Below are 13,890 nucleotides of genomic sequence, written 5' to 3'. Positions count from 1 at the left end.
GCAGGTTTGTTTGTGAGGCTGATTCAGTCTTTGTAATTGAAGGTCCTCAGATGGGGAATGCTCTCACAGGGTCAAGGATTATTGCTCTCATCATTGTTAGTAATAACATCACCACGCTGTTATTACAAGCATTATAGTAATGAGCCCAACGATGGCGCTCAGGCAGATCGTTTGGGAATCTTTTCCCATGCATTTACAGATCATGTTGTGGGTGGAACTGGCTCATACCAGCTAAGCTCCAGTTTTTAACTGGGAATGCTGCCATAGGAGGTGGTCTGTCTGAAATGGCTGGGTGTGGCTCATCACAGCCACCAGCAGTTATTAGCCATTACTACCCTGAGGGCTTGCCTTGGCAGCCCTGGGTCAGCACTGTTTTTCTCTTGGCAGGTTTTTCTTATTCTTTGTTCTGGAATACAAGTAGTTTCTGTCCTCCAGCCAGACTCAGTCTAGGCTGGAGAGGTCCACACCTACTTTTACTAGGACTCTTGTGTTCAGTGTTCCCAAATGCCCCGCCCCCCCCCAATTCCCCCACTCCACCCCTAAGCAACCTTTTCACCCGGATAGGAAAGGGAAAGAGATATTTTTCAACTCTCCCCTCTCCACTGTTCTCCCTTTCAAATACCCTGAAGCAGCTCTTCCTGACTTCTGTAGCAATGTATACAGGTCCATAGAGTCTAGGCTAGCCTTGGGGCTTGGTGCCTTAGTCTGCTGCTTGCTACTTTATCAGAGGTCTGCCTAGTCCTCCAGCCCTGCAGCCACAGGGGCCAGAAACCCCTCCTTGACACCTAGATGCCACTTTCCCCTCGCGGCTCCCTCTCTTTCTCTCCCAACATGCCAACCTTTTGCACTTCCACTAGAATGCCAGGCAGGCTGGGCTCCCAAAGGCTCCTTTTTCAAAACCTCTGGAAGCCGCGGTTGAATGTGCCATGACCCTCTCCCTCTCTGGATGGCACCGTCATTGAAGCCGGCGTCATCGGAGTCTCTTGTTCTGTTGGTGTGCTACCTGGAAGATCCTTCCGTCCCGGACAAGAGGAATTGGAAGAGCATTTTATGTTTTAAGAACAGGCTGACACGCAGCAGCTACAACAACAGCTGAGATCACTTAATAAATGGTGCTAAACTAGCTTGTCTCATGCTCTTGCTCTTTATGGTGCATCAAAGAAGTGGCCTTTCAGACTGACTGTCACCATATTAAGGAATGGCACAGACTTCTCCGTGGAGGGCCATCTGGGGAATGCAGCCTCATTTCCATAAGCCCATGGTATCACATCACACGGTATTTTGTTCCATCTCCGCTGAGGTCTGAACTGAGGTGACATCTGGCTCTCAGAAAGAGACCCCAGTTTTTTTGGTATTTAAGTTTCCACCAGTCATGCTGAGGACAGGAACAGAGTGATTTCTGATTTAGAATTCAGCTCAAAAGTCCATCAGGTTGGAAAGGGGGATCCTTGACCTTCGCTTGGCTGACTTCATTTGTCTTACTTCAAAGACATCTCTTGCTTGGAGGTAAAGCCCTGCTTCCGTCTGTGTGCCGCTGTGTGTGTAGAGCTTCCTTGCTTTGTGTAAGTGGGCTTTCCTCACCGGCCAAAGCCTCCCAACTGCAAGCTCTCTGCCAGCCTTTCCCCTTCTGTTCTCCCCTTGGAGCCAGCTCATCTTCCTCTCTGAGCTCACCCTGCATACACTTCGCAAAGTTCTAGCCCTTCCCTTTGCCCAGTCCCTAGGGTTGTCGTGCACCAGGACCTGGGGGTGGGGACGTGTCTTTGTCCTGTGTGACTTTGCTCCTTAGGACATCTGACCACAGCATGGCCCAGCCCCCCATGTGTTTTTGAGGCTCGGCATGTATGTGCTGCAACTTGGCCTTCAAGCCCCTAACCTGCATGGAGAAATCTAGCAAGGCTTAATGTGACTTTAGGTTTTCTGTAGAGCTTCCACCCAAACCATAAATAAACCACTTTTGCCCACACTAGGCCACGTGGCCTGATAGCATCTGTGAAGATGGCTGTGGGCATAGCGTGGAGTTCTCCGAAGTGGCTGTGCTGCTCCATTTTGGCAGTGACGCCCTGAGCTGTGCCATCTGACCGCCCATCCGCCTCCATGAGGCCTGGGATCCCACAGACCACACATCAGGACTAGCACATGAGCTGAGCATCCTGGAGGTGGCTCTGTCATTGCTGCTTTTTGTGATCACTTACCCCAAATTACTTAAAAGTTCCTGAAAGATGGAGATGGTTGATGTGTGGAAATACATATTTTCTATGTTTTCAGCGTTTGTCAAAGAATGACGTTCTATGGCCCTTTCCCTCTTGCCTTCCGCTGTGATGTCCACATGTATTGATCTTAATTTCAGCTAATATAGCTGGTCCAGAGGTTGAGCCTGATGCCACCTACCAGTGTAAGAGTTGATCAGAAAGCACCAAACTGACCTTGACCCCTCTGAGCCTTGCCACATCTGAACGGAAGCCAGGACTGTTCTGCTTTGTCCTTCCACCATGGCTCTTCCACAGGCGTGGCTGTGTTTGAGCCAAGGAACAACAACTGCTTGGACTTGAGAACTGAAGGGACATGAGGAGGAAAGAGCAACACTTATTCTCTCCCACGTACTCTGGAGATGAGGGGTCCTGGAAATGGTGAGGGGAGTGTTCTAGGGGTGGCTCAGCTTTCTCAGTCAGGTGTCCCTCCCCCTTGCTGTGTTTCCATCCAGTCTCCAGCGTCCTATCTCAAGTGTCTCGTTCCCCAGCCTTCCTTCATCACACTGCTCATGGCCTTTTCCTGCTGCATTCCTTGCTAGCACCCCTTGCTGAGCTAAGAGGTGACTGCTGCCGCTGCGCAAGGGGCGTGGTGAGCTGCTTTGCTGCAGAGGGAACACTGCTTGCTGCCTCACACCCTTGTTTACTGCTAACAGTCAGTCCCTTAAGGGTGCACGGGCCCACTGAGAAGTGGGAAAATGGTCAAATCAAGTGTTAGGTGTGTGGCTGAGGTTTCAGAGATTTGGGTCCTTGCAGGCGGACAGCCTCATAACACAGCCAGACTTGCACCCCAGAATCATGGGACCACCAGGAAAAGAGTTGGGTCGACCACAGGGCCGTATAAAACAGCAGTGTCTTTTGTGAGGAAATTCCTCTTTAGAATAGTCTGTTGAGTCCTTTTGTGCCTCTGGCCTGGGATGGGAAGGGGAAGACAGGGCCTGTTACACTCGGTGGGCCACAGTGTTGGGAAGACTGACCAGGCCCCTCTGCACAGAGAGCTGAGGGTAGGTGACTTGTCTTTATTCACTTGTTTTAGAGGAGAAATGGGTCAAATTGTGGGGACTCCACCACATCTAGATTTCATTGTATTTAAATATTGAACTTGGTAGGCAGGGACCAACCATCCCTTCTCTTGCCACAGCTAAATTGTAGCTGGGGGCGCTGCATCACCCAGCATCATTGCTGGCCAGGCTTTGCTTTTGGGAAATGTCCCTCTACGCTGATGTGCAAGGTAAAGCCCAAATCAGCAGGAGGCCCAGCTCATCTGTAAGCGTGAGGGCCAGCCGAGGGCAATGCTGTGAAGTGGGGCTGGGCCAGAGTGGGGGCAAATGCAGAGTTAAGGGATGAGATTTCTGCCCTTAGAATTTGCTCGCTGGTAAGCCAGCTGGTAAAAAGTGGTCTTGAAAGGACTCATTGTTACCCTGTCATTTGAATCTGTTTAGAATTCCCTGTAGGTTGTATTAGGATAATAGGGGGAAAAAGTGTTTTTAGGAAACTCAGTTTACATGCCAGATATAACATTTAACTTGTTCTTTGTTCACCTTTCAAAGAAACAAGTTTTAAAATTACATATATGCCTGGGATGCCAGGTGGAAAATAGCCAGAACATTCGCACCTAGTTTCAGGCGGTTGGTTTACTTAGTCAAGCATTGAAAACCAGTGATTGTACCAATGACTGTGAGCAGTGATTTTATCTCCACTGAATCCACCTGAGGAAATTTCTTTGCCCAGATTCTTCATGTTGAAGTTTTCCATGTAAAGAATATACTGCTGAAGAAAATAGGAGGGCAGTTTAATGCTAAACTGGATTAGAGGGGAACTCTGAAATCCCTATTTCTGTAAGTTCTTGACATAGAGAACTTCCGTTTGGACTAGTGTAGGCCTTTCTGGAAACTAAAGGATAAATGAGGTGAACCTTCAACACAGCCATGCAGTTTCTTGTTGACACCTAACTTGCTTAAATATAACTTAAACCTCACTCTTAGAATGAGAAGAGGGGTTTCCTGGGTCATTGCCTGGGTGTCAGATTTTGCTTTCTCTTTATCTTCACTTGGAGTTGAAGAGTGAAATGACCTCCTGCCATCACTGATGGACTCAAAGTTCATCGTGTTACCATCTCTCCAGAAAGAGCTGTGAAACATGTCTTTCCGTGGAAACTGAGTTTGTGAACTGACAAGACACATGCTTACTGAGCGCTCTTAACGTTTTCCTTCCATTCAGTGAACATACATGTATCTGGATTTTGGCGATACTCTGAAGAAACCATTAACTGTGGATCAGTCTCTTGTTCTGAGAGCTACATCATTAATTTATAAGTGTTGCTCTTCAAAAGGGAAATAACTAATGAAACTGATGTGATGATTGCATGCAAGAATGAATTTATTGGGCCAGGTCTTTGTTTCATCCCTTCCTATTTGAAAAAAGAAGAAAAGCTATCTGTAGGAGACCTAGTGATGAAGTGTAGTTTAGTGACCATAATATTAAACCTGTAGTGAGCAAATAATTTTAACATATTAAGCCCTATATGTTGTTACCATGAGTATTTCACCCCTTTAAGCCACAAATGGAATAATTGACGGTAAGGGATTTTAGATTCGAAGGCACCAAATTACCCATTTTATGTATAATTCCCAGGGAAGTTACCTGACAGTTTGTCCCTAAGTGGCTGAAAAATGGCTCAGGCAAAAAGGAAGGACGTCAGCTCCTCTCAGAGAACTTAAGGTGGGTCAGGGCTTCGGAGGCACGAGGGAGCCTTTCTCCTGGTGTCTGGCCTGCAGCCACCAAGGCTCATTCTCTGTGGAACGTCATCCAAGAGACTCTGCCCCTCAGTCACATTCCTTATCCCTTCCTAGCTCCAGTTTCTAAATTTAGGTAATAAGCATTAAAGTTGCGTTGAGCATTGGTCCTGGGCAATTTCAAAGGAGTTTGGTCCTTGGAAATGCTGTGGCACATACAACTTTTTAAGATAATCATTACTTGTGTATTATCAGAAACGCATGGAACCTGATATGAATTTGGGGTCTGAGCTGAAAGGTTTGAAGTATGGAAGCAGATGAAGCAGTCTTATTTCCTCACCACGTCTTTGCATCAGCATCTTAATGCTGTTAGGTACTTGCCTTTACCTCATCAGGGTGAGGCCTGATGGAGAAAAATCATTTCTTCCTCCTCTCCTCACATCCCCAAGACAGAAAGCGCTGCTGCCCCTCACCTCGGTGAATGGGAAGTGTCTCCCATGGTGTGTGAATTTAATCTGACCTCCGTGGCCTCCCTAGTAGACTTGTGGAAGGAGTGGCTGGAAGGACGTGGAAGTCCTCTCGGGGACAGTGAGGGCCAGATGGGCAGTAGCACGAGCCAGAAGTGCCAGGTGCCCCTGAAAGGTGTCAGCCACCCTGCTTAACCGGAAAGTCTAGGCGGGGACCCTCGCTGCTGTGCTTCCAGGTATCAGTGGGCCCCACCTGACCTTGAGGGTATCTGAATTGGGGTGTGGGGTTATCTTGTCTGCTCTCTGTTAAAAAGCCTCTGATCTGAATGTGCTGTTGTGTTTTTTGTCTCTGGTTTGCCAGGGCCTGGGAGGAGTTTCATGGCCTGGTGAACAGCAGCGGCCGCTGATCGGACGCTCCCCCTCTGTCTCTCACACTCAGGGTAGGGCCTTGTCTATCTTACTCCGTAACCCTGTGATGTCCCTCCCAACCGTAGGACCCTCCTCCCAAGGGCTTGCCCCTCCCCATCTGCCCCTAGGCTTATCTCTGCCAACACTGAGCCTGTTCCAGGCACCCACCGTCTTGGAGGAAAACACTGAGTCCAGAGCTGCTGACTTACCATCCTCCCTGGGTCATGTGTCTCCCAGTTAACCCCTGGGCAGGTCGATGAGCCTCACTGCACCTCTGCTTTCTGATCTGGAAAGTGAGGTTCCACAGACTAATATCTCTGGTCTCTGGATCCTGACATTTCATGACTATAAATGGACCAGAAGTCTTTTTTTTTTTTTTCAATTCCCAGACATGACCATGTTTAAGCTATCTGGCAGTGTCCTGTGACTAATAGGGCAGTTCCTCTGGCCCCTGTATGACTTAGGCGAGAGGTGTGTCTCATTTGCTGGTGGTATTTATCAATTGTGAGGAAACAGTGATGGAACCTCCAAGTTTCAAAGGCTAAAGTGAATGGTGGGGGATGGGGGAGATTTCAGGGCTATGTAGGAAGCATGGTTCCAGGTGGTATTATGGTGAGACCAACACGTGTTTGCTGGCAGAGAGGGGCCCTGGGATAGCAAAGGCTGGGTCAGCGAAGCATTCCTTTTAAGAATATTTATATTTCAGTTAAGGGAGTTCCCAGTCCATGTCTGTCTCTTTAGCAGAAGGGATTGGATGAATTTATTCTGGATGAGAGGAATGGCTACAGGGACAGGGTCTGCATGTGCCTGGCCCAAAAGCACATCCCTGGACGTTAACTATCCCCGCCCCCAACCCCCCGACCCCATCCCTAAGAAATGGAGAATTTCTCAAATTGGAAAAGAACATGCCAGCTCTAATAGTTGTTTCAGAACTCCTCTTCAGAACAGGAAGCAAGGGAAACTTTTTCAAGGAAAGGAGACCTGCCTTCTTCCCTAGATGAGCCAAAGAGTATGACCCTGTGAGGGACAGAGCGAGTGTCTGGGGTCTGAGTAACAAACAGTCCTGGAGTTCCTGTACACTCAGGCCACTCATATCTTTTTTTCAAATAGTTTAATTCCTTCATCACAAATTCAGTTTTTAGATGATAATGCTAGGTTTTCAGAATTGAAATTCAAAGGAATTCTCTGTAAAGTATACTCAATATAGAATTCTAAGATGGTGGCTAGTATATCAAAGAGGGATGAAAACATGTATTAGTTCTAATACTGACACGTTGATTTGTAGGCTGGGAAATAGCAGACATTCAAAATACGTCCGTAAGTAAAATTTCCAGAGTCCTGGTGCGATACAGGACTTCCTTTAACAGCATTACTATATATAAAATTCCTTTTTTTCCTGCTTTGAAGATCCCTAAAATTAGGATTTTTACACTGAATGTGATAAGAAAGGTTTTTGTCATAGTTTAATGGCAGTGTTTACTTCTCAAAGTACATAGAATGATGGTACCTTTAAAATTCAACAGCATCTTAGGTTCCATGGGCACCTGGGAGGGGGCTTTAAAATGAAGTTGGAAGAGACAGAATAGAAGAAAACTTAAAATTATTCCTTCTCCCTTCAGCTGGCACTAGATTCCCCAGGAAAAATACCTTTGAATTTTTTTGAAATTTGCATAATTGCTATTTTGTAGGCTCTTTGTTCTTTTTGTTGTCCCACCCCACCCCATGTCATTTTTATGGGGCAGGCTTGAAGGGTGCATTCTTTCAATGGGTTAAGTATTCTCCTTGAAGCACAGACTTGGGAGAATGAGAGGAGTGTTCGAGTCTAAACAAAAAACCCAGCTCACTTCCCTGTCACAACAGACTTGAGAAGGATTTTTTTATTTCATGTTTTTTGATTTTACCTTGAAAGTGTTTAACTGGGTGTTCCAAGAAGGAGTACATACCAGCTGCCATTTCAGAGGCCCCCTAGGACTTTAGCCTTCTCGTCCTCCCTCCCTTTTCTCCAGCCAAGTAAAAGGAATAAACTGCTAGTTAAATAATTCTTAAACCACAAATACTTCTCCTCAATTTATCTGCTGTTTTGTGCCATTCCATGTAGCTGCTGATATTTTAGGACTGTGTCATGTGACCTCTGTTAGCGTTACAAATAAGCATGGCACTGTTAACCATAGCTTCAGCAGAAGTCCCGGTTAGCTGCCGGGAGATAGGGGCGGAGATTCTGGGCCCTGTATGTCTAGACTGGCATGCGCAGAGCAGTGGTCTCTACTGATGGGGAATGAAGTTGATGTGGTCACTTGGCAGAGATGAGAGATTGAAGTTTACCCGAGTGAACCTAGGTGGTTTGCCGTTTGATTTACTATGCAGGGAGGGAGCGAGGAGGAAGCCAGAGCTGGCCTGGGCTGGCAGCTGAATAGCCAGAGAATGTTCCTCTGAGACCATGATGTAAAAAGTGTTATCATTTCCTTCTGAACAGTCTTATATATTATTGAAAACCACTGAAAAAACAAAACTAATAAACCTTCCCAGTCTGCCCATCACAAGGTGCTTGTAGGGTCTAACTTTCCAGTGCTCAGTCTTAATTGTCTAAATTTTAATTTGCTTTTAAAAGAACAGAAACCCATCTTTAGGGGGGAAAACAAGTTGCTTGTGGCCTCTGCCACTTCCTGTCTACCTTCTCCCTTCCTGTCTTCTCGTCTCTCTATGCACTGCAGTCTGGGGTGAGGGACAGCTGAGGGTTAGTTCCCAGCTGCTTTTGAGGTGAACACATTCCTCAGACTAAATTTGGCACCAGGCTGTTCTCAGCCCACTTTTTTTTTTTTTAAAAAAAAAACAAAGGCTGGACCTGAGGGGCCCACTGCCACCGGCCTGCCTCAGCCTGTCATCAGGAGCCTGTTGCCCACCCTCGTTCCTCTCTGTTTTTCTTTTATATCAGATTCTGGAGGAAAAACAGCTGGATTCTCTTAGCTCCGTTACTCTGTTCTTCCCCATTTCTGTTTTGCAAATAAACTTTAAAATGCTTCTGACTTCTTAGGATTTCTGTGAAGAGATCTATGACAGTAGAGTTAAATATTACCTCTTTCTGAATGGGAATGCGTTGTAGAGCTCTTAGTTTACCTGCCACCCGAGAGAATTTGTTTCTGGCCCAGCTCCAGCACAGCACAGGAGTTCTCTCAGAAGATAAGATGCCCTGCTCATGGGAACAATTAATCCTGAGAATGCTCTTCTTTACATCACTAAACAGCTGTGAAAGGACTGAGTCCAGATATTTGCCTGCCATTTCTCCCACTTCAAGACAGATCCTTCTCCCATAGTCAGAAGATTCTCTGATTCTGCCTTCCTGAAGCTCTGCCTTTCTGATCTCCCTGTTGATTGACTTGTGATCCAGTTGATCTGTGGGGCTCTTCCCCACCCAGGGATCAAACCTGGGTCTTCTGCATTGCAGGAGGATTCTTTACCATCTGAGCCACCAGGTGGCCCATGGGGATCGAGATGGCATCAAAGGGGAAGAAGGAAGCCAAACAAATCCTTCCCTCCCAACCACGTCTTTGTTTTTAGAGGTGTTCCCATCATACAGCCCTCAGTATTGCAGCACAGTGTTCCTGGGGGTACTCAACTGGCACACCTCAGTGACTCCTGCTTTTCTGTCTTACTATCAGACGCCTCCTTCTTCGCTAGCTATTTGCGGCACCTCAGGGGAGTCTGTCCTGTTAGACGTCCCTTTAAAAAGATGATCACTCCTCTAAGTTCTCTTTGTGTTCAGTCAACTCCTTAGATGGGAATCATTCAAACTCTAGTAGCATTGATCATGGAGCTGCATGGTCATGCGTGTCAGTTACAAAATTGCCAGTGGGCTTTTGAGATAATATCAGTTTCTTCCCAGCCAGAGTTCACCCATGCCAGCTCCGGTTTCCCTCTCGGTGTTCTTATCTGCAGTTAACTTGTCTGTGTAGTGAGGGCTGTAAGTTACTGTCAGCCTGCCACCACCACGGGGGAGACTTGGTTAGCCATTGGCAGGAAGACGCTGCTGTTTGGCTGGGCTGAGCGTACGTTTTCGTCAGTATTAACTCTCTCCAGTCCAGTTGCCAGATACCCAGACAATTGTAGCAATTCTCCGACAGGTCAATGAAAACCAGAGCTTCTAGAATGTGCCATTAAAATTAAATGGAGGAAATGATTCCAAAATCAGATTAATGAGAAATTATGTCTCAAAAGTTCACACAAACTTAAGTCCGAAGCCTGGGGCCAGAGCAGTAGGTGCAATGACTTTTAAAGCCCCTTCTAGCCCTGAGATTTTGGGATTAAAATGGCTAAGGTGTTGGATTTCTAGGCTGAAACAGGAGAGGTTACTAGTGGGCAGCCAAACCTGTCTGCATCCCCTAGAAGGCAACTAAGAAGATATCTTGTGATCTGTTACACGCACACTTGCACACACACGCACACATGGATGTACATGCCAAGTTTTTAAAGTGAAGGGTGTCCAGATTTCACCTCCTGGAATATCCTTTTGTAAGCAGCTGTCAGTTTTGAACCAAGGGATTTCTGGTTGGTTGGTTTTTTTTTGAGTATATAATACAAATTAATGATTCAGGTTTTAAAACATTTTCTGTGTGCATATGTGTGTGTAAGAAAACCAAAAAAGAGGTTTCCCTTCCACTCGTTCTCCATCGGCCCAATTTCCAGAGTCCCCTTCCTCTGCCAGCACACGCCCCAGGTAGCCACTGTTACTGGTTCCCATGGAGCCTTACAGCGTTTTAGTATGTATGGCTTAACTCGAGGCAAATAAAAACCGTATTTCCTCCACCTCTGCTTACACAGACAGTCGTGTGTCACGTGCACGTGCTATTCTGCACCTTACCCTATTGGTCTCTCTGGGAGAAAGACTTCTTTACAGAAGTCTCAGTAGAGAGCTTCTTTCTCCCTTTTTAAAAGCTGCACAGTATCCCATTAATATTTAGTCCCCTGTTCACATGCATTTGGGTTGTTTCTGACCTCTTGCTATTACAGCCAGTTGAGCCCAAGCATTTGAAGGGACTTGTGGGGCAGGTGGCCATGCTGGCATTAGATGAGCAAGGAAGGAATGTCCCAGGGTGTCAGGTGGGCCCCAGAGCTGCCGAGCTCAGGTTTCCCCCTGTGTGTGTGTGTTGCCTAGAGACGACACTGTGTATTGAATGCTCTCTTTTCTCCCATTTTTTCTTTCAGGGACAATTCAAGCTTTCGAAATACAAAAATCACCTTGTGAGAGTACACAAGCTGGCAATAATCCTTTCCTGTATGTGTGTGTTTGTCCGAAGTGGATGGGAGGTCTCCGGCTGGCCCCTCCATCTGCTCACTGAAGGGACGTCCCCGAGCTGCGTGCTCCCCTTTTGCACTCATTCCTGGAGGACGGATTCCGCTAGACACCCTCCAGCGTCGCTGACTTTATAAAGCGGAAAAAAACGGAACACGTGACTTTGTAATAGACAGACTTTTTTTTTTAACGGGGTTCTGTTGGGGGGGAGTTCAGCCTTTTGTCTTGATGTGTGCTGTCCAGGTGCCTCCCGGGCACTCTGTCGTGCTCGCCTCTGCTGTACGAAGGGTGTCGTGACCATGTGTACAAGCCAGAGCTGTCGACTGAGAGTGAGCAGTATTACGAATGTCTGTGCATCCAGGAAAAGCGTTTTGTTGGAGAGTCCCAGAATAGCTATAAATGCTCTCTTCTAGATCTGCCACTAAATTATTGGGACATTTTGTTTATTTCACACCTTTGTCCCCCAAGGCCACCCTTTCGGAACGTGTGTTACTGATTCTGTAGTCTCCTGCCTTATGCCCTCCAGTCTTCCCTCCTGTGGGACTCTTTCCTTTTAGGCACTGCTGCACTTAGAATTGTAACCAGTGGACCACACAGGTCTCACTGAGGCGGCTTAGAAGGTATGATTGTAAATTAAACTGCACCAAACTGCAGTTTGATGAGGAGCGAGGTTGTATTAGGGGTTCCAAGGGCAGGATTTGGAGCTGAGGGCAGTTTCTGACCCAGGTTCCCAGATGGGCAGGACCTGTTGTGTCCAGCCTGTTGTTGTGGGTTCTTGCATTCCCCTCATGCAAGAAGGGAAGCAGAAGTTGGCTGCTGCCAGGTGTTAACATGGTCAGTTCTGTGATCTCAAAACTAGGACATCTGGAGAAAAGGTGACCGTGATGGACGGCTTTCTTTGCACGGCTCTGCGTGTCTGCAGTGGTAGAGAAATCTGCTGTCAGTCCTCATCATCTGGTAAATATGTTAGCTGGTGTGTGCTGATCCAGGAAGCCCAACACAAACCTTGTGGGGTGTTGCAGGCAGGCTCTAAAAATGACTAGGCACACGCCACAGAAGCCGGGTGATCTGACTCCAGAAGGACTGAAGTCAGAGAGGTCAGAGAACACCTAGGGTTGGACCAAGTGCCGAGGACCAGTCCTCAGCAGCCTCCGAGGAGTGCCATCTTACTTGGCTCTTGTGAGCACAGATTGCAGTACCTTAAATTAAGGCCTCCCCTAAAACCTATCCTTGCAGGCCAGGGTCCTTGGCCACCTGGTCTCAGAGAAGTCATAGGAGAGTAACAGGCATTTCCTTCTGGTATTTATATTAACTCTTCCTACTTTCCAGCTCCTGAACACTCTCATTACCACTGTCTTGGGGTGCTTATTCCTAAAAGAACAGAGGCGTATAGGGGCCAGAAGGGAGGTGCTTCCATTGCAGGTGAAATTAGATCAGAGAAGTCTAGCAGCAATTTAAACTCCAGGAGTATGAAGAATGAACTCTAGTGCCCAGACAGTTGTGAAGGGCTCAGACAAATACAGGAGCAACGTTGGCCCAAGCAGGGAACAAACGCTGCCTCCTGAGTTTAGACACCAGGGAGGTCTTCACTTATGCCTAAACTCAGATTTGCCCTGAAAATCCCAAAGAGAGCGGACGTTTGGATTTGCCCTCTGGGCATCTACCTGACTGACTGTTAGCATGTGTGTGTGTGGGTGCATATGTTTGTTACATGTTCACAAGTGAAGGTTTTGTCAGATCGAGTGCTTAGTTGTCCATACTTGTGTTTTTGTTTTTTTGGGGGCGGGGGGGGGGGCTCGTTTTAATTTCTTAGTCTCTTGTGTTTTCTAGAGCTGCTGATGTCACTCCCCGCCCCCCACCTTCCTCTTTGTCTTTGCAGTATTTGAAAGTTATTTTTTCCCCATCAAAAATATGCTGGCTAGAACAAGAGTTATTTCTGCTAAGCAGTGTCTTTCCCTAGAACTCTCCAGATCTTCTGCCTAACAGCTTTAAATCAGAGATCGAAGAGTCAGTTCTCCAAACCACCTGTTTTCCACACTAGCTTACGAGGTCTTTTCAATTCCTAATGACTCCATGGACCTCTGTGACGCTGAGACAGGACACAGTTGCAGTTATGGTATCACCATTTCCAGAGAAAAAGGGAAAAAAAGGTGCACCAGGCATTTGCCAACCTAGCAGACATGTCGGGTGGCTCCTGGAGGTGGGGCGTCCAGTGTGCCCAGGTGGGCTGTTCCCAGGACCCCCAGACACTGGCCCCACGCCTCGCCAGTGCTCTTTTCCTCTTACCCTCCTGTTCATGTGTGTGTGTGTTTGCCCTGTGACATTGGCAGTGACAGTTTTCCACCCAGAGAGACGCTTGTGGTCCACGATGCTCCAAGAATGAATTTCCAGGTATTTGCCAGTGGAGGAGCAGAGGCTGTGACAAGAGTGATTTAGTGTTGCACTTTCAGAGCAATTGTCTACTGCGGTAATAAATGGAAAATATCAGCAAGGACCTGGTTGTGGACTCTTTAATACAATGGAAAATGGGGATACTAGTAGTGTTTTGCTTCCTGCTTCTGCCCTTCAACACGTGAGTCTTTGTTTTAAGTACATTCCAGAACAAAATACGTGGAAGAGTCCGGACACTGCCAGTATCATTTACATGAATGTAATATCAGAAAGCTGTTCTCTAATTGATATTAATTGCCAAAACTTAATTTACATTTTTAATACCAAAATATAGTTCTTAATTTTAATTCTGAATT

The 13,890-nt window shown here is 46.9% G+C and overlaps 1 protein-coding gene across 3 annotated transcripts in view; it reads left to right on the top strand.

Annotated features, from left to right (window-relative positions):
- The window catches only part of EIF4E2 (eukaryotic translation initiation factor 4E family member 2), a 31,587-nt gene extending 17,952 nt beyond the window's left edge, over positions 1 to 13,635 (top strand). Inside the window, exons 7-8 of one of the 3 annotated variants that reach the window (XM_010836951.1) lie at positions 5,810 to 5,888; positions 11,056 to 13,635. In XM_010836951.1, the coding sequence (XP_010835253.1) occupies positions 5,810 to 5,855 (46 nt within the window). In that variant the 3' untranslated portion in view covers positions 5,856 to 5,888; positions 11,056 to 13,635. Of the gene's footprint in view, positions 1 to 857; positions 1,124 to 5,809; positions 5,889 to 11,055 lie in introns of those variants that run through there. The other 2 variants (XM_010836952.1, XM_010836950.1) reach the window with 2 other exon arrangements.
- Positions 13,636 to 13,890: the final 255 nt, after the last annotated feature.

This window comes from Bison bison, unplaced genomic scaffold (genome assembly GCF_000754665.1).
Source record: "Bison bison bison isolate TAMUID 2011002044 unplaced genomic scaffold, Bison_UMD1.0 scf7180017864068, whole genome shotgun sequence".
NCBI lineage: Eukaryota > Metazoa > Chordata > Mammalia > Artiodactyla > Bovidae > Bison > Bison bison.
Note: the sequence above shows the minus strand (reverse complement) of the source record. Positions and strands in the feature narration are given on the sequence as shown.